The following is a 21,089-nucleotide window of genomic DNA, read 5'->3' on the forward strand; positions in this document are numbered from 1 at the left end:
TTTTTTTTTTTTTTTTTTTTTGTTCTCTTCTCAAATTCTTATTATTTGGATATTGGATGTATCCTGAATTAATTCTTTAATCTTTACAATTTTTCCTTTCTGTTGATCTTTGCGTTGAGTCTTTTTCTCCTTTTAAAAATAAACGAAGGCCAGCTAGGCACAGTGGCTTACACCTGTAATTCCAGCACTTCGGGAGGCTGAAGCAGGAGGATCCCTTAAGCCCAGGAGTTTGAGACAAGCCTAAGCATCGCAGCAAAACCTCATCTCTACAAATGATTTGGAAATTAGCAGGGCCTAATGACTCATGCCTGTGGTCCCAGCTACTCAGGGCTGAGGCAGGAGGATTACTTGAGGCCTGGCAGTTGAGGCTGCTGCAGTGAGCCGTGATCGCACCACCGTACTCCAGTCTGGGCAACAGAGGGAGACCTCATCTCAAAAATAAATAGGCCGGGTGTGGTGGCTCACTCCTGTAATCCCAGCACTTTGGGAGGCCAAGGCAGGTGGATCACTTGAAGCCAGGAGCTCAAGACTAGCCTAGCCAACATGGCAAAACCCTCTGTCTACCTACTAAAAATAAAAAAATTAATCAGACGTGTTGGCATATACTTGTAATCCCAGCTACTTGGGAGGCTGAGACATGAGAATTGCTTGAACCTGGGAGGTGGAGGTTGCAGTGAGTCAAGTCCCTGCACTATAGCCTGGGGAACAGAGTGAGACTCGAGACTCTATCTCAAGAAAAAAAATCAGTGACAAGTAAAAAGGTAGAATACCTTTTTTTTTTTCTTTGAGACAGTCTCACCCTGTTGCCCAGTCTGGAGTGCAATGGTGCAGTCTCGACATACTGCAAACTCTGCCTTCAGGGTTCAAACAATTCTCCTGCCTCAGCCTCCTGAGTAGCTGGGATTACACATGTCCACCACCACACCCAGCGGTTTTTTGTATTTTTAGTAGAGACAGGTTTCACCATGTTGGCCATGCTGGTCTCGAACTCCTGACCTCATGATCCGCCTTCCCCAGCCTCCCAAAGTGCTGGTATTACAGGCGTGAGCCGCTGCGCCCAGCCTAGAATACCTTTTAAAAATAAATAAATAGGCCGAGCGCGGTGGCTCATGCCTGTAATCCCAGCACTTTGGGAGGCCGAGGCGGGCAGATCACGAGGTCAGGAGATCGAGACCCTCCTGGCTAACATGGTGAAACCCCATCTCTACTAAAAAATACAAAAAAAAAATTAGCTGGGCGTGGTGGCAGGTGCCTGTAGTCCCAGCTACTCTGGAGGCTGAGGCAGGAGAATGGCGTGAACCCAGGAGGTGGAGCTTGCAGTGAGCCGAGATTGCGCCACTGCACTCCAGCCTGGGCGACAGAGCAAGACTCTGTCTCTAAATAAATAAATAAATAAATAAATAAATAAATAACTCCTTTTAAAAAAGCATATATATTCATTTTTTCCATTTATAATATAAATAATAAATATGCCAAGTTGATTTCTGCATATTGCTTTTTCAGTTACCCTATCATACTTGTTCTTTGTTTTAGTAAAGAGCTGCTGTATTGAAGGATATACCTTAATATATTTATCCAGTTTCCCCTATCAGTGGACATTAAGATTGTTTTCAGAGTACTCTTATAAACAATACAGTTTGTCATTTCAGACACATATGAGAATATTAGTAAGATGAATTATTTTAAGTCTGCATTTATAAATTTATGGATATTGCCACATTTACCTCTGCTAGGAAGTCTATTCCTATTAACAATATGTCGAAGTGCCTGTTTTTCTAAAACTCTCTTCAGTGTGGTGAATTATTAAACTTGGGGATCTCTGCCAATCTGACAGGTGAAAAATAACATCTCAGTGTAACTTTAATTTGCATTTTGCTGAGATTGAGCAATTTTGTGTAATTTAAAAGATCATTTATTTTTCTGAGCATTCTCTGTTGATATTCTTTACCCATTTTTATTAGGGTGTCAAGGTTTTCCTGACTTGTTTGTAGATGTTCTTTGTACGTTTGGGAAATGAGTCCTTTGCCTATGGTAAAACTGCAAATATTGTTCCCTAGGTGGTCATCTAGATTTTCTGCATTGCAGAAGATATCATTAGCTATTTTTAATTTTTTTAATTTAAATATTTCTCAGTTTAAGTTTTCTAGGAATTGGGTCATATCTAGGAAGGCTTTCCTTACTCCAAGATTATAAAAATAATTTTCTTCCGGACTTCTGTGGTTTCGTGTGTGTGTGTGTGTGTGTATGTGTGTGTACATGCACTTAGGTCTGTCTCGAGTTTATTCTGATGCAGAGTGAGCTATGGATCTGTTTTTCCCCAAATATCTAACTTGTCCCAATACCCCTTAATAATTTATTTTTCCTCGTTGATTTGAAATGCCACCTATCTTATATATTGAATTCAGATATTTATTTACCTCTTCATATGTATTTGAGTATTTGGGAACATTCATTTTATTTTCTATTAATCTTTTTCTCTGTCCATGTGCAAAGCCCCACTGTCTCAATAATTGTAACTTTGTAAAGTATTTAATATCTGGTAAAATGAGTCATTCCTTGTTAATTTTATTTTTCAGAATTTTGTTAGCAATTCTTATAAACATTAGAATTAACTTGTCTAGCAGGAAAAAAAGTTTGTATTGATCATGTTAAATACGTAGATTAACAGAGAAAATGGCATCTTACAGATGTTGAGTCTAACTATCCAAGAATGCAATATATTCCATTTTCTGAAGTGTTTGTTTTTTTTTAAATCTTCTGTTTTTGTAATTATAATAATGGAGCATTTTCTTCCATCAGATCTTCTAACTGGCTGCTGTTGGGGATATGAAGGCTACTGATTTTTGTAGAGACATTTTGTACTGGCCACCTTAAACTCTCTTAGTATTGGAAGTAATTTTCTTCATTAATTATTATGGCTTCAAGTCATCTCCTCTGCATATATCTTCCAAATTTTTAGAACTTTCTTTTTCTTCTGTTTAATCGCATTGATGAATACCTCCAGAACAAAGTTAAGCAGCTGATAAATGCAGACAGCATTCTCTTGTATCTGACACTAAGGAGGACACTTTCAGTGGTTTTTCATTATACGTGGTACTGACTCTTGAGTTGAGATAAACATATTTTATTGTGTTCAGGATTTAATGAGCGTTTATATTAGGAATGGGTGTTAAATTTTGCCAGTTGCCTGTTCAGGATCAATGAGAAAGATCTGAATGATTTTTTTTCTCTTTTGGTCTGTTTCTATGGTGGATTCTATTCCTAGGTTTGTTTGTTTGTTTATTTTGAGATGGAGTCTGTCGCCAGGCTGGAGTGCAGTGGTGCCATCTCAGCTCACTGCAACGTCCACCTCGCGGGTTCAAGTGATTCCCCTGCCTCAGCCTCCTGAGTAGCTGGGACTACAGGCACGCACCACCATGCCCGGCTAATTCTTTGTATTTTAGTAGAGACGTGGTTTCACCATGTTGGCCAACCTGGTCTCGAACTCCTGACCCCATGATCCTGCCTCAGCCATCCAAAGTGCTGGGATTATAGGTGTGAGCCACTGCGCCCTGCCAGTTTTTATTTATTCATTTTTTAGAGACAGGGTCTTGCTCTGAATTAATTCTTGAATCTTCTTAATTTTTCTTTTCTGTTGACCTTTGCTTTGCTTTAAGTCTTTTCCTTTGAGTCATCCAGGCTGAAGTACAGTGGCACGATCATGGCTCACTGTAACCTTGAACTCCCGGACTTAAGCAAACCCCACCTCAGACTTCTGAGTAGCTAAGGACTATAGGCGCATGTCACCACGCCCAGCTAATTTTTAAATTTTCTCAGAAACAGGGACTCACTGTGTTGCCCAGACTGGTCATGAACTCTTGGCCTCAAGCAGTCCTCAGCCTTAGCCTTCCAAAGCACTGGGATTATAGGCATGAGCCAAGGCCGCCCAAACATATTGTATCATTCCCGTAACAAGCTGTTGCAGTCTGTTTGATATTATTTCTTATTTTTTTCATTTAGAATTTTCTCTGTCTAGATATTCTTAAATTATCTGTAAATGAGATTGATCTATGTTTTTCCTTTGTGTGTGTATTCTTTTTGATAAGTTTTAGTTTTTAGTGTTTTGTTTTGCTACATGGAAAGGATTTGAAAGTTTACACTAAAAAATATGCTTTTTTTTTTTTAAAGACAGGCTTTCACTGTTGCCTAGTGCTGGAGTGCAGTGGCATGATCTCGGCTTATTGCGGCCTGCACCTCCTGGGCTCAGGTGATCCTCTCACCTCAGCCTCCCAAGTAGCTGGGATTACAGGTGTGTTCCACCATGCCCAGCTAATTTTTTGTATTTTTTTATAGAGATGGGGTTTCGCCATGTTGCCCAGGCTGGTCTTGAACTCCTGGGCTCACGCGATTCTCCTGTCTTAGCCTCCCGAAGTGCTAGGATTACAGGTGTGAGCCACCACATCTGGCCATTTCATTCATGTTTTCAAATGTATTTGAATGAGGAAAAGTTCTCCCTTGTGATTATTTATTATAATAGCCTACAGAGCTATTAATTTTTAAATTTTGTTTACTTTATGTCTCCTTTTTTTTTGTTTAGGCTGAATAACCATTTATTTCATAGGTTTATTGCCTTTTTTCTTCCAAAGAACTTGCTATTGTGCATTTATAGTCCTTTTGTGTTTACGTTTTCTATTTCATTGATTTTTACTTTCTACCTTCTTTAGATTTATTTTGTGCTTTTTCTGTCTTCTTGAACTGAGTGTGCTTTAATTTCATTCTTTCCAGTTAATTAACATATGTAGTGCTGTGAATTTTGCACAAGCACAGCTTTAGCCACATCCAGTAGGTGTTTCTATAGGCAGTTGTATTAGGATGTGCTATAAGCTGCTCTGACAAAGATACCAAAATTCAGTGACTTAAATGAGACCAAAGTGTCTTTCTCTCCCCAGTTACATTCCAGAGGTAGGCAGGGCCTTCGTCTCAGTAGGGACCAAATTCCTTTCCTCTTGTGGCCCTGCCATCCCAACAATATTGCCCTTATCTGTTTGGTTAGAGATAGTTCTCACCATTGGGTTCTAGTTCCAACCACTGCGAAGGAAGAACACAGGAAATAGGGGCCATTTCTCTTCCAAAAGATGTGACCTGGAAGTTACTCACATTGCTTTAGCTCACATCCCGTTGGCTAGAATTCATCACATGACCACACCTAGCACAAAGGAGTCTCAAATATAGTCTGGCAGGAGAGCTTCGTGCTCAGCTAAAAAACAAAGGTTCTGTATTAAGGCAAGAAGAGAAAGAGACTGATCTGAGGGGAGAAGAGTTGGCAGGTTCTGTCACAAAACTTCTCATCATTGTTATTTTTAAGGTATTTTTCCATTTTGGGTTTTTTGTTTGTCTGATTTTTTTTTTTTTTTTTTTTTTTGAGATGGAGTCTCGCTCTGTTGCCCAGGCTGGAGTGCAGTGGCGTGATCTCTGCTCACCGCAAGTTCTGCCTCCTGGTTCATGCCATTCTCCTGCCTCAGCCTCCCAAGTAGCTGGGACTACAGGCACACACCGCCACACCCGGCTAATTTTTTTTGTATTTTTATTAGAGACAGGGTTTCACTGTGTTACCCAGGATGGTCTCATTCTCCTGACCTTGTGATCTGCCCACTTCGGCCTCCCAAAGTGTTAGGATTACAGGCATGAGCCACCGCGCCCGGCCGTCTGTTTGATTTTTGAGATGGAGTCTCACTCTGCCCCCCTTCTGGAGTACAGTGGTGTGATCTCGGGTCACTGCAACCTCTACCTCCCAGGTTTAAGCAATTCTTATGCCTCAGCCTCCCAAAGTGCTGGGATTAAAGACGTGAGCCACTGTGCCCAGCCCATTTTGGTTTTGATTTTTTTTTCTTTGAAATAGAGTCTCGCTCTGTTACCTAGGCTGGAGTGCAGTGGCATGATCTCAGCTCACTGCAACCTCCCCCTCCTGGGTTCAAGTGATTCTCGTGCCTCAGCCTCCCAAGTAGCTGGGATTATAGGCACCCGCCACCACGGCCAGCTAATTTGTTTTGTATTTTTAGTAGAGACGGGGTTTTACCATGTTGGCCAGGCTGGTCTCGAACTCCTGACCTCAGGTGATCCACTGCACCCGGCCTCATTTTGGTTTTGATTTTTATTTTCAAATGTTTTCTTACTTTGTCAACTTCTAATTGTATTGCATTGGGACAAAAGAATATTGTACTCTTTCTACTGTTGGGATTTATAAGGGCTGTGGATATTTCACTCGCCTTTGAAAAGAAGGTTTTCTCTATTAGTCTGTAGAGTTTGGTATGTACCAATTAGATTTTATTACTTATCTTATTACTTATTACTTATTTTGGTCTTTTGTATCCTTACTTAATTTTGTCCTCTTGAATTTTAAGGGAGCAAAAGACATAAAGTCTTCTAATAACGTGTTCTCTTTGCATTCTCGTACTTTTTATGAATATTGATGCTGCACTATTTGTGTACCCAGGGAGAAGGCCAGACCACTGTCCAAAGTTTAGTGAATCTGGGCAGTCTTGTTTCCCAGTTGTTGGAGGATGCCTCATGGAGGAAAGCATTCCTAATCCTGGAGCTTGTTTTGTTGTACTCTAATTGAATTGTAATGTGTTTCTTTAACCTGAATGAATGTTTCTATTTTTTACTTATTACACAGGTAATTCTGACTCGAAGGACAGAAGAGGTGAGCTGCTCACCTTATATCTGTTGTTCCTTTTACACAGTGTACAGTATTCATTTATTTCCTCTGCTCACAGTCTGTGGTAACCGTGTGCATCTGTGGCTGTGTTGTTTGTTTACTTTCCCTTAAGTTATTTCCATGTTAATCTCATGGAGAAGAGCAATAGAAACAAGTACTGTATTCAGTATGTTTTTTAATATAGACTATGGATTCTAACAGCTATGATGTATTTTAACAAGTAACAAAATATATCTTACTTTGACATGTCACTTTGTTAACATTACTTTTTGGTGATATTAGGTCATAATTTCTATACCATGAGTTACTTCTGATTTCTAGGCCACAGTTCCCTTTAAATATTCTTTGTGTTGTTTTTCCCCTAGTCTATAAAATGTCAACCCTTTGTGGCTTTATATGGATTTTATGGATTTTCAACCCTTAAATGTAAAGTCTCTATGGCCTGAGATGTTGTGTCTGTGGTTTAAGCTGGACTGATGAGTCCCTGGTCACTAGAGAGTAGGGGGACATGGGTACTTGTCTGCAGAAGTGTGGCACATTTTGCCTAGAATGACAGTAAGGCTGCTATCAAAGAGCATGAGAGAAAGAGAAAGAGATCATCTAACATTCTAAGAAGTGATTATTACATTTGAGTTTTAAAAATGTTACTATTCGAAGCAGTGTTTTTATCATAATTTTCTATTTTATCAAATCAGACTTGAGTTTTTTTTCTGATTCTGTTATTTAACCATACACAATTTTCCCTGTGTAATTAAGTAATGGAACACTTGGAGGCATATGAAGTCCCACCAAGTAGGGAGCATTTGAGTCAGAAGAGTGGGTACTCTGATCCTTTCTGTGATGTCCATCTAGTGAGGTGTTACCATACTGTGTACAGATTTCCCCCACTTTTCCACCTCTCACTTTCCTAAACTTGGGAACTAAACATTGGATTAATACAGTGTCTTTGCTGTTCAGATTCACTTGCCAGATTTTATCAAATGTAGACTTAAATAGGTTTTATTGTGATAGATATTTACTTGCTCCCTAAAACTGCTCTCTTAACCAGCCTTACAATAAAGTCAAAAGTCAAAGTGGTAGGCTTCAAGATGAAACATAAGATCTGTTGACTCCTTCCTCTTTTTAGTATATGTTTTCATAATATTCAGCCTTTTCTTGCCCCAGATATCATATCTATTTTACCTACCCAATATTTAAGTAGTTTCCATGTTGTGATTAAGAAAACAAAATTACCATAATTACCTAGATTATTGCTAATTGTGACATATGTAAAGTCTATTAATGTAATACATCTCCTTTCTTAAGTCAAAAAATAATTTTGTGTAATTCCAAACAGGAAACTGAAAAGGCATAGGTATTCTCAGCAGTCTCTAAAGTCCCAAAATCTAATGGCAATTTTACCAGAGCAGATCTTTAGAAGTATTGCTATAAATTTGGATATCACATTCTAATTTTAAGCCAAATGCTTTTTGATAAATAAGCCAGCTGTTTGGAAATGCTTGTATTATAATGGGTTTGATAAGCAGTTATGTCTTATGCAGATGAATTAGGGGCTACCTGTTTTTATGCACTGGTCTTTGGGGTGCTTTTGAACAGTAGTGTCTGATGTTTTAATTGTCAAAGCAAAAAGAAATGAGAGGGAGGGCAACTTTTCTTCCTCTTCTGAAGTCCAGGAAACTGGTTATTTTCTCATGCATATTATTTTAAAATATATTCCAGCCAGGTGCAGTGGCTCACACCTGTAATCCCAGCACTTTGGGAGGCCGAGGCGGGTGGATCACAAGGTCAGGAGTTCAAGACCAGCCTGACCAATATGATAAAACCCCGTCTCTACTAAAAATACAAAAATTAGCCGGGCGTGGTGGTGTGCGCCTGCAATCCCAGCTACTCAGGAGGCTGAGTCAGGAGAATTGCTTGAACCTGGGAGGCGGAGGTTGCAGTGAGCCAAGATCGTGCTCTTGGCTGCGATCCAGACTGCACTCCAGCCTGGGTGACAGAGCAAGACTCTGTCTCAAAAAAAAAAAAAAAAATTAGCGTCTTAATATTTGTAAAGAAGTAGTCCTTGAGCTACTACTTAAGTCTAGAAAGAGTTGATATTCTTGTTTTAAGAGTGTTAGGGCACTTTGGGAGGCTGAGGCAAGTGGATCACTTGAGCCCTGGAGTTCCAGACCAGCCTGAGCAATATGGGGAAACCTTGTCTCTACTAAAAATACAAAAATTAACCAGGCATGTGATACATACCTGTAGTCCCAGCCACTTGGGACGCTGAGGTGGGAGGATCACCTGAGCCCAGGAAATGGAGGTTGCAGTGAGCCAAGACTGCGTGACTCTAGCCTGGGCAACAGAGCAAGACTCTGTCTCAAAAAAAAAAAAAGGGTGGGGATTATCATAGTGCCATTATTATTATGAGTTTATGATGGCTTTCTCTAAGCACCTTTTACATTCGGCATTTATTCAGTGCCTATTAAGCATCAAGGAGTCCAGAAAAAAAATTGTATATAAATATATATAAAATATATAAATATATATATATGCATATGCTTCCCTATCTCAAGAAGGAAATACGTGAACATCAGGAACCGAAGTCTACTCAGTTACATGCCATTGGATATATCCCACAAAGTGCTGAGGGAACTCAGAAGGCTCATTATATCTGGGGAGTGGGAAGGAGGCACAGAGATGTGCTTTGGGAAGTTTAAATTAAAATAGCAAATGGGGAAAATGAAGACACACCAGACAGGGCACAAGCAAAGAGACATGAAAGAGTAAGTCCTGTGTCTGAGGATCTGTGCGCAGTTGACATGTGTGAGGTGTGGGGAGTGATCGGAGGTGGCCTCAACAGAATGGGTGTGGTGGTCCACTGAGTTCAGGAGTTGGAGCATCTCCTGAAGATGATGGTGAGTAAGGAAGTAACATAGTCAGATTTTGGTTTTAGAAAGATATTCCAGAGGACTTAGGGGAGATAGACGGACAATAGAAATTTAGGTTTCTGAATAATTTGGCTCAAAACAACGGTGATTGGGCTCAGCCCAGTGGTTAGATTCTAGAGGCAATCCAATGAATATTGCTGTTTTTAGAGCCAATAGGAAACATTTAAAACAACATTACAACTTTGCCTTTGAGAGCTGATAAATACTTGTACCAAAAAGTGTGGCAATAGGTAAATGGGCCATAGGAACTGGGGCTGTAGGACTATGGCTATTCCTTTACTGACTAGTTTGTAGTTGACCAGTGTGTGTCTGAAGTCCTTAAGTCACTCACCTGTTTAGAGGTGAGCCCTTCAATTAATATGGCCCTTTGTTTTCAAGGAAAGAAGTTATAGCAAGTAGGTATCTGTTGTCCCGGGACACCGTTTTAGTGGTTTTCATTTTCATGCTTGTTCCCTGGCCTGAATCTAGAAAGTAAAACTTTGCTGGAATGAAGTTGGGGTTGAAACAATTTCGGTTTGTAACCATACTGTCTCTGTCTCATCTACTCAGCTCTGCCTTTGTAATGTAAAAGCAGCCATAGATGGTATGTAAATGAATGAACATGGCCATGTTCTGATAACATTTTATTTACAAAAACAGGCAGTGGGCTAAATTTGGGCTATAGTTTGCCGACCCCTGTTCTAGGCGAACAACTGCCTGAGCGTAGGAAGCTGGACTGAGGTTCTCTGCTAGTGTGTGAACCTGTGGATGCCAAAGCCAATCTCTTCCCTTCATGTCAGACACTTTGCAAATGTTACCTCTTTTAGATCTCCCATTAACTCTAAAAGGTGGAGGGTGCTATTATGCTTCCATTTCATACATTGTTCTAAGAGATTATCACACTACTAGTAAGTTAGGATAGTAGGAATTTGAACTTCAGGTCTGTCAGACCCTAAAACCCCATGCCCTAGAAATGGTTTTCTAAGGCTGGCCTGTGGTTCGTTGGTTGATTTCAATTAGAATTTAAGAATTTTTTCAGAATACATTTAGGTGTAATGATTTTTTTGTCAATATTACTCCACAAACTAGATTATTTCTTTTGGCCTGATAACTCAGGAACTTTCTTGTATTACTTCTCTCCCTTCTTACTGGTTTCTTCTTTGGACCCTCCTGTTGCACAGGTATTGGATCTCCTGGACCTATCCAGCTCCTTTCTTTTCTATGCTGTCATATTTTTCATCTCTTATTGCTCTGTGTTCTGGGAGCTTCCAGGACAGTTGCTCTTTCACACAACTAATTTGGTTTTCAGTTATATCAGTTCTCCTATTTAGCCTTTCTTTTTTTGGAAGCAGGGCTGGGGCAGACTCATGCTCTGTCGCCCAGGCTGGAGTGCAGTGGCCTGATCACAGCTCACTGCAGCCTTGACCTCTGGGACTCAAGCGATCCTCCAGCCTCAGCCTCCCAGGTAGCTGGGACTATAGGCATATGCCACCATGCCCAGCTAATCAGGTGTTTGTTTGTTTGTTTGGTAGAGACAGACTACCAGAGTCTCGCTAAGTTGCCCAGGCTGGTCTCAAACTCCTGGCCTCAAGCAGTCCTCCCACCCTGGCCTCCCAAAGTGTTGGGCTTACAGGCATGAGCCACCATGCCCGGCCCTGTTAAGCCTTTCTATCTAGATTTTTTTCCTCCTAATCACGTTGGTGTTTTTTTGTTTGTTTTCGTTTTTGTTTTGTTTTGTTTTGAGACGGAGTTTCGCTCTTGTTGCCCAAGCTGGTGTGCAGTGGCGCAATCTCGGTTCACCGCAACCTCTGCCTCCCAGGTTCAAACGATTCTCCTGCCTCAGCCCCCAGAGTAGCTGGGATTACAGGCATGTGCCACCACACCTGGCTAATTTTGTATTTTTAGTAGAGATGGGGTTTCTCTATGTTGGTCAGGCTGCTCTCAAACTACCAACCTCAGGTGATCTGCCTGCCTCGGCCTCCCAAAGTGCTGGGATTACAGGCGTGAGCCACCATGCCCGGCCAGTTTTTAAAGAACTCCTTCTTACTACTCAGATTACTCCTTTTTAAATAGTGGCTTTTAAAAAATATCAGTGTAGGCTGGGCACAGTGGCTCACACCTATAATCCCAGCACTTTGGGAGGCTGAGGCAGGCTGATCACCTGAGGTCAGGAGTTCAAGACCAGGCTGGCCAACATAGTGAAACCCTGTCTCTACTAAAAATACAAAACTTAGCCAGGCCTGCAGTTCCAGCTACTAGGGAGGCTAAGGTGGGAGGATCACTTGAACCGGGAGGCCGTTGCAGTGAACCGAGATCACACCACTGCACTTCAGCCTGGGTGACGGAATGAGACTCCGTCTCGAGAAAAGAAAAAAAAAGGCAATGCAGCAGTGGCTCACGCACGTAATCATAGCATTTTGGGAGGCCAAGGCAAGAAGATCACTTGAGACCAAGAGTTCAAGACCAGCCTGGGCAACAACAAGACCCCCTCCCCCCATCTCTACAAAAAATTTAAGAAAAAAAATTTTTTTAAAATCAATATGGCATCCTGTTGCACAAATTGCAGTATATTTTAAAAGATTTATTCTGTTTCTTTTGTCACCTCCATTTCCCAGGGCTACTGTTGCTCTGTTTGAGCTATGCCCTGGACCATTGAGTGGCTTAGACTGTGCTCACAATAGGTGTCCCTTCATCCCTTCAGAAGACAAACATGGACATATGTCCTAAACCAGGGAGGGGTTCAGTGATGGCTCAGGAAAATCGGGGCAGGGTGCAGTTATCCTCTAGGCGAGCTGCCGTTTTCTTTTTCCTTTCCTCTCTTGTGGTTGCCTAGAATTAGCTTGGGCACTACTATGGTTTTTTTCTGTCTGCAGGCCCCAGGAAACCTTCTGTGGACCCAATATACTTAACAATCATATGCAGTGTAGACCTGCTCTGGTGTCAATTCTAACCAAAACAAAAAAAAAGCATTTATGAGACACTCAGGGAAATTCAAGCAGTAACTGAATAATATTAGACGATACTAAGGAATTAGTGTTACTTTTTAAATTGGATAATAGTATTATGTTTATGTTAAGAATCTTTATCTCTTGGTGATACATACCTAAGTAATTGCATTTGAAATGCTAGGTCTCAGATTTGCCTTAAAAGAATTCAGTTAGAATGGGGTGGGTATAGACCAGTGGTTCCTTACTGGGGGCTATTTCCCCCACAAACGCATTTAGCAATGCTTGGAGATACTTTTGGTCATCAAAATTGGGAATTTGCTACTGACATCTAATAATTAGAGGCTAGGGATATTGTTAAATGTCCTACAGCGCACATGCCAGACCCACATAACAGAGAATTGTATAGCCCAAAATGTCATTAGTGTGACGTTGAGAAAATATATCTGCAGCATATATTTTGTAAAAAAGAAGCCCTTACCAGTCTCTGTGACAAACTCTCTACTCTGTGTAGAGCACTGTTTTTCCAGCTGAGTCTAGATGGGAAGCCCCGCTTGTCATTTGGGCTGTGGGTGTACTGGTGCTGGGTTGGCAGGCCTTTGCTTAAGTAGCATCCTGGTACCTCAAGGTCCACTTTCAACCCCAGTCCCAATTCCCTCTGAGCTTGAGGTGTTTCCAGGCCCAGACTGGTAGAACTAGTACTTAGTTTTCAGCTGGAGGCTCTTTGGCTCTGTTTGATCTCTTGGACATCGAGTCTGGTCTGTTTTGTCTTCCAGAAATCTCTCAAAGATTCTGATCTACATATGCCACCATTTGCTGCCTTTCAGATATGCTGTTGATTCATTAGTATTTTTATATTTCTTCTACCATGTCAGTGTGCTTTGGGGGAAGATGAAGTAAATTTATGGATTTAGCCCAGTGTCTTAATCCAAATGTGCCTAATTACTTTCTTTTTTTTTTTTTTTTTTGAGGCGGAGTCTTGCTCCGTCACCCAGGCTGGAGTGCAGTGGCACGATCTTGGCTCACTGCAACCTCCGCTTCCTGGGTACAAGCGATTCTCCTGCCTCAGCCTCCTGAGTAGCTGGGACCACAGGGGTGTGCCACCACACCCGGCTAATTTTGTATTTTTAGTAGAGACGGGGTTTCACCATATTGGCCAGGCTGGTCTTGAACTCCTGACCTTGTGATCCACCCGCCTCGGCCTCCCAAAGTGCTGGGATGTGCCTAATTACTTTCTTATAATACCTGATATACTGCCCCCTGTTGTTGGAATTTAACAAAGACATTTAGTGATAAATTACTATTTTTTTTTTGTTCTTTGGCTCAACGTAATCCATTGTTTGTTTTGTGCCTGTTAGGTGTGAGACCCTGTGCTAGGTTTTAGGTGTACAGTGAGAATGAAGCAGACATGTAATCCTTGCTCTTGTGGAATTTATGCTATAAAGGAGGGATATTCATTAATCAACAAAGTCAAATATGTAATTATAAAGTGTGAGAGGTATTATCAAGGAAAATAATAAGGTCCTTGCCTTACAAAAATAGTATAGGAAATAACAGCAAATTTTTTTTTTTTTTTGAGACAGAGTCTCGCTCTATTGCCCAGGCTGGAGTGCAGTGGCGCAATCTTGGCTCACTACAACCTCTGCCCCCCAGGTTCAAGCGATTCTCCTGCCTCAGCCTCCTAAGTAGCTGAGATTACAGGCATGTGCCACCACACCTGGCTAATTTTTTTTTGTATTTTTAGTAGAGATGGGATTTCACCATGTTGGCCAAGCTGGTCTCGAATTCTTGACCTCATGATCTGCCCACCTCGGCTTCCCAAAGTGCTGAGATTGCAGGCGTGAGCCACTGTGCCCGGCCGTAACAGCTAAAATTAAGTACATACTGTGTGCTAGTTGCTGTGCCAACAACTTTACATGAAAGATCTTCTCATTTAATATGCAGAATAACTTATTTCAGAAATGAGGAAACTGAGACTTGTGATCCTAATTTAGTATTAGGAAGTCAGAGAAGACCTGTGTGGGAAAAGTGACACACAGAGAACCAGACAAGTAGGAGATAACCAGGCAAAGAACAGAGAGAGGCTGTGTAAAGCAGAAGGAATAACATGTTCAAAGGCCTGAGGATGAATGAATGAAAGCATGGAAGGACACCAGTGGCTGAAATTGAGTGAGCAAGGAAAGAGTGCAAGAGATAGGGCAGGTAGGGGCTAAATCGAGGAGGTTGTTAGAGTCCAGGATAAGGAGATTAGATTTCATTCTGAGGCATGAGAAACTGTTGGAGGGTTTTACCTAAGAATGGGACACAACCTGAGTTGCTTTCCTAGAGATCACTCTGCTTTGTGGAGAATGGATTGGCAGGGGCAGAGGCTTACTGTGATCCAGGTGAGAGAGGATGGAGGTTGGGACTACACTGGTGGCAATAAAAAAAATGCAAAAAAAAAAAAAAAAAAGGCAGACAGATTTGAAGTTTTAGATATATCTCTAAAATATATTATTTGCAGCTGTGCTAGATATAGAAGATAAGTATGAGGAAGAAATCAAGGGGGTTTCCACATTTCTTACTTGAGCAACAGGGTGGGTTGGAGTACTAGCTACTGAATGGTGAGGGAAAGGTTTTAAACACAGAAAGCTTGTGTTGCCTATGAAATTTAAAGTAGAGGTGGCAAATAGGCAGTTGAGAATCTGGAACTCAGAAAAGAGGTCTGACCAAGCAAAGCAACTGTGGGAATTGCTAGCATGGCATTTATATTTACAGTCATCTCTCTGATCAGATTAACTAGATATAGAGAAGAGTGCCAAGGACAGAGCCCTGAGGAATTCCCACATTTAGAGATCTGGTGTTGGAAGAGGAACAGATAGTGAGGGAAACTGAGATGGGCAGACAAGAGATAGAAGGAAAATCAGAGGAGTGCTTCGTTGTGGAAAGCTAAGAGAGGAAAGTGCTTCAGAGAGGAAGGAGTGATCAGCCAGTCTGAACACTCATTTTAAGGTGAGAGCCACATACCACAGTATGTTTGAAACTTACCATTAACAAAGAAGCGTCGTGTAATGTCTTCCATCTCTAAAAACAAAACCAAAAAAAACCCATCTGTCCACCTCACTCACATCTCCCTCCATCTGTCATTCCTTTCCTCTGCATCCCTTAATGTTAAAAGTCCCCACGAAAGGACCCAGTGTCTCACTGTCCTTTTTCTATCTTTATTTCACTCCATTTAGGCTTTCTCACCCATATTCAACTGAAAATACTCTTGGAAAGGTCACCAGTAGCCACCGTCTTGTCAAATCTGGTTTCACTTCTCTGTCTCATCCTTCTTAAGTCTGTAGGCAGTATTTGATTGAATTGATTGCTCCCTCATTGAAAAACTCTGCTCTTGGCTTCTATGACACTACATTCTTAGATTAACCTCTCACCTCATGGCTACTGCTTATGGGTCAGTTTAGCTTTTAACAGAATGTAAATCCAGTTATATATCTCCTCTGTTCAAAGCCCTTCGATGACATAGTGTTTCTCATCACACTCAGAATTAAATCCACAATCATTACAATGGACTCCCAAGTCCTAAGTCTGCTGGCTTTTGCCCACCTCTCTGGCATCTTATATTGAACTGGCCTTTGTGCTGTTTCTTGAACCTGCCAAGCTCCTGAGAGCTACCATGCTTGCTGTTCCCTGTGTCTAGAAAGCTCTTCACCCAGATCTTTGCGTGGTTCACTTCACGTTATTTAGAGCTCTACTTGTATATTACTTCCTCAGAGAGACCTTCCCAGACCATTGTATCACTGCTCCCCAACCAGTCACTTTCTCTCTCCCCACCCTGCTTTTTATTCCTCATAGCACTTGTCCCTGTCTAAAATTAAGTATTGACTTGTTTATAAACAGTGTCTTCCTTCCTCCCCACAGAATGGAAGCTTTCTATCACTTGTCTCCTTGAACACTTCTCTGTTCCTAGTGTCTCAAACAATGGCATGCAATTGCTGGCCCACAGATATTTGAATGAATGCTGCTAAAAGGTTGAATCAGATGAGAATGGGAATGTTCCTGTTGGATTTGGCAATATGCCATTTGTTGGTGTTCTGGCTGAGCAGTTTAAACAGAGCACTGAGGGTGGGAGTCAGAGCAAATAGATTAAGGAGAACCTGGAGGTAAGGAATTAGACAAGACGAATTAGACAACTGTGTTTCGGAAAGTCAGCTGAGAAGAGAGACGCGAGGCTGGTGGTGGCTGGGGGAGGGTAAATGAGGTCAAGAAGACAAGTCTTTGAGTTGACAGCAGTGGATGTAATCCAGAGCACACATGACAGGATGGGAGAGACTTGTCTTCCCTTTTAGCAGGTAGGAAAATGGTGAAGATAGTTACCAAGCCACTCTGATGGTGTCTGTAGTTCATGGAGTGGGGTGGAGGGTGAGAGTGGAGGCGGATGAGTCAGCGCCTGGCCAGCTGCATGAGAAAACAAGGCTAGGTATTGGGTGAAAGGGAGCCAGGCCCTGTGGAATGAGGTGGGATTGCCATGTCTTCAAACCAGATGTTGCCATGGTTGGGGTCCTGGCAAAAGGTGACTAAGGGAGCAGGGTGTGGAAAGAGGAAAAAAGAAGCACCCAGCAGTTTTGTTACATGGTGGCTGAGGATCTAATAATGTCTCCTTGTTTTATTTTATTTTTATTTGGCTGGTCTCAAATTCCTGGCCTCAAGCAATCCTACCTCAGCCTCCCAAAGTGCTGGGATAGGCATGAGCCGCCACACCCAGCTGTCTCCTTGTTTGTTTGTTTGTTTGTTTGTTTTGAGACAGGGTCTTGCTCTGTTGCCCAGGGTGGAGTGTAGTGTACAGGCCCGGCTCACTGTAACCTCCATCTCCTAGGCTCAAGTGATCCTCCTACCTCAGCCTCCTGAGTAGCTGGGACTATAGGCGCACATCACCACACCAGCTATTTTTTTAATTTTTAGTAGAGATGGAGTTTTACCCTGTTGCCAGGCTGGTCTCGAATACCTTGGCTCAAGCAGTCCACCCGCTTTGTCCTCCTAAAATGCTAGGATTACAGGCATGAGCCATTGTGCCCTACTTGTCTCCTTGTTTTAATTAGGAACAGTATTCTCTGTGCCCGGAAACCATTTGGGTTTATGATAGGAAAAACTGTCTTTTTCCCTTCCTCTCCCATCTTCCTCTAGATGGAACCCATTGAGGCTGAGAGAGTGTACAGTGTTGGCCCTGCATACCTAGCTTGCCATCAGAATTGAATGTGTTCATGCCTCCAGATATTCCAGTACTTTTTATGTGCTAAGTACTGTTTTAGGCTCAAAGGATACAGCAGTGAGTAAAACAAAGTGTCTGCCTTTAAACAGCTTTTATTCTAATGCAGGGAGACAGAGTAAATAAATGTATGATAGTCAGAGATGGGGTGAGCATGTCATCCTGGGCCCCATGTTCTCTCCCCACCTCACCTCAATAGCCCTGGCATGGCAGTGGGAAGTGCACACTCATAGTTTCTTCTCTGTTTCCATTTCCTGGCATCTGCAGAAGGACTGAATGAGCTCTTCCTCTTCAGGGTGTTGCCCTGAATGGCTGACTTAAGCCCTCCATTGCACAACACAGTAATGACTTGTTCTGTTGTCTTGATTTCAGATGAGACACCAATTATTGCGGTGATGGTGGCCCTGTCCTCTCTGCTAGTGATCGTGTTTATTATCATAGTTTTGTACATGTTAAGGTGAGCCTACTAACACTTCACATTCTCTTAGATTCTGTTTCAATATCCCAGTGTCCCAATGAACCCACACAGTCCAGTAGACAGTAGGATATACACAATGAATAGGATAGAGGGGGAATGACCCATGATAGTGCTAAAATTGAAGTTCTACTTAGAAATTATTTAAAAGCTCTACATAGTCTTCCTTAAGTCCTAAGCCCTCCCTCTTTCTTCCATCTGTCCAAGCCCAGTCTCCCAACTCCAGTGCAAGCTAAAGCCCAGAATGGTAGTTTGGAGGTTGAGGTAAGAAACCACAGTTTGTTATTAGTGACAGGTGTTACAGGATCTTTAGGTCTAGCCCTGTTGAAGCAACCCCTAAAAGGGCCCCAGTAAGATTACATGCTCAACAAAAGCCTACTTTATTTCTGGTTGGGGCTTTGTCCCCAGACCCTTCTGGGACCCCTGGCCCTGGCATGTTGAGCTGAGCCATGTGAGTTGTGAGTTACAGGATCCCTCTTTCTAACCTTCTTTCAGGGTCCTCTAGACGTTACCACTCAAGCAGAAGCAAGGAAGGGGAACCCAAGGGAGAGAAGAGGGTGGTGCATTTATTCTCTTCCTGCTAAAGCTACTGCCCTGACTAATTGGGTTTAGCCCTGCCTTATCTTTGGCCTAACCAAAGATGTTCTGTGCTCCCTCTGTTCTTCTGCAGGGATAAAGAGAGGGGAATCATGTGCCCCCTATAATTTGTCGTGTGTCTCTATCATTCTGCAGGAGACTTGTGGCCAGGACTGTGTCCACCCAATCCAAAGCTCTGGGCTTCTCCCTGGGTCTCCCAGGCTACACTGAGGAAATACCAAGATTTTTGTTTGATATATATTGTCTGTCTCCCCCAGCTGTATTCCACCCACTCACCCTCTCTCTACCTGGTGTGGCTGTGCTCTGCAGTGAGCCACATGAGCCTGAATATACTGTTGGGGTTCCCTGGTTGGATTCCAGTGTGCCAAGGGTAAACAGGAGTATCCCGAGGTACTCGGTCACCCCAGCATGCTGCTGCCTCAGGGTGTGCATAACCTGTCTCTAAAAAAGCTCGATTATTTTTAAAGGCGATTTAGAAAGGCTGAATTGATGAGCAGGAATACAGAGGTGTGATTTGCCTCTCCCACCTCTGTGCTCCATTCTTCACTGTGATCATTTTCTCATTAGGTTTAAGAAATACAAGCAAGCTGGGAGCCATTCCAATTCTTTCCGCTTATCCAACGGCCGCACTGAGGATGTGGGTAAGGCATTCCTTAATGTCATGGGGAACCTTCACAAGGAAGGAAATCAAGAAATTAGGAGTTTCTCCATCCTTTTAAAAGAATAAGACAATAAAAAGAGGAAAAAAACATTTTTGAAGAAAACAGTCCTAGTTCTTACAGGCTTGGTCCATGAGGTAGAACCCCGTTTAGCCTCCAGAAGAGGGGCTAGGTTCTCAGGGTACCTGACTGACTTTCTCCCTTGTGTACTGCAGAGCCCCAGAGTGTGCCACTTCTGGCCAGATCCCCAAGCACCAACAGGAAGTACCCACCCCTGCCCGTGGACAAGCTGGAAGAGGAAATTAACCGGAGAATGGCAGACGACAATAAGCTCTTCAGGGAGGAATTCAACGTGAGTACTTTGTTGAGGCTGGTGTATCAGGAGGAATTCAACGTGAGTACTTTGTTGAGGCTGGTGTATCAGCAGGGAAGAAGGCAGACCTAAAGTCAGACCTTTCAGATCTTTGGAGTCATGAAGTAAAAAATGGGCTTTTAATGTTTAAGAGGTGAGAAATGTTTTACCAAGTTTATCTGACTCCCTGTATGATCATGGATAGGAAATGAAGTGAGATTTGCCTCACCTCCCTAATCTACCCATCCATTCAGTCATCATCACATCTCTTACTTCTTTTGTTTAATAAATACTTAGCAAGCATCTAATATTTGTCAGGTAATATTCTAGTTGCCAGTGATATGATGAGGAGCAGAAACAGATCCAATCCCTATTCTCAAAGAACTCACTGTCCAGGAGGGAAACCTCACAAACAAGAACAAATATAACTGTGTAAGTTCAAACAGCAGTACAGCACATGAAGGACTGGTGCGTATTTGTAGGCATCCATATTAAGAGGTTGCCTTTTTGAGTCTAGAGCAGGGGTGTCAGTGTTTAAAGTAGACAGTGGGATAGATCAGTGTGGGAAATGACGGCCATGGGAGACTGCAGAGCACAGGTCTCATCTAGAGTATTTAGATTCATATTTTTTATAATTCCCACAAGGAAGCAGAATATGTTTTTAATCCACCAGTTGGTGATCCTAGCCTACGAGTTCTGATCCCAGATCAGAAGAGCTTCTGGCCAGCACAGTGACTCACGCCTGTAATCCCAACACTTTGGGAGGCTGAGGCGGGCAGATCACGAGGTCAAGAGATAGAGACCATCCTGGCCGACTTGGTGAAACCCTGTCTCTACTAAAAATACAAAAATTAGCTGGGCGTGGTGGCATGTGCCTGTAGTCCCAGCTACTCAGGAGGCTGAGGCAGGAGAATCGCTTGAACCCAGGAGGCGGAGGTTGCAGTGAGCCAAGGTCGCGCCACTGCACTCTGACCTGGCGACAGAGCGAGACTCCATCTCAAAAAAACGAGCTTCCTCGAATAAATGATATTTTAATTGATACCTAATCATAGGCAAGGGTGGTGGGGACAGGGGAGTGGGGAGCCTTCCAGCCACTGGAAATAGCAGGAGAATTGTCAGGAGTGAGTGTGCTGAAGGAGGGCACACCTGGAACATGACAGGGCTGTGTGCAGCTGAAGAACAGAGCTTCAAAGGAGGATAAGAGGTGAAA

General features: G+C 42.4%; 1 protein-coding gene across 10 annotated transcripts in view; it reads left to right on the forward strand.

Moving 5' to 3' along the window:
- PTPRA (protein tyrosine phosphatase receptor type A) overlaps nucleotides 1-21,089 on the forward strand; it is a 166,024-nt gene that overhangs the window by 98,069 nt on the left and 46,866 nt on the right. For 5 of the 10 annotated variants that reach the window (XM_063702261.1, XM_063702263.1, XM_063702265.1 and 2 more), the window contains 4 exons: nucleotides 6,656-6,682; nucleotides 18,169-18,253; nucleotides 19,436-19,509; nucleotides 19,743-19,879. In XM_063702261.1, coding sequence (XP_063558331.1) covers nucleotides 6,656-6,682; nucleotides 18,169-18,253; nucleotides 19,436-19,509; nucleotides 19,743-19,879 — 323 coding nt within the window. Of the gene's footprint in view, nucleotides 1-6,655; nucleotides 6,683-18,168; nucleotides 18,254-19,435; nucleotides 19,510-19,742; nucleotides 19,880-19,914; nucleotides 19,922-21,089 lie in introns of those variants that run through there. The other 5 variants (XM_019016996.3, XM_055372438.2, XM_063702264.1 and 2 more) reach the window with 2 other exon arrangements.

This window comes from Gorilla gorilla, chromosome 21 (assembly GCF_029281585.2).
Source record: "Gorilla gorilla gorilla isolate KB3781 chromosome 21, NHGRI_mGorGor1-v2.1_pri, whole genome shotgun sequence".
Lineage (NCBI taxonomy): Eukaryota > Metazoa > Chordata > Mammalia > Primates > Hominidae > Gorilla > Gorilla gorilla.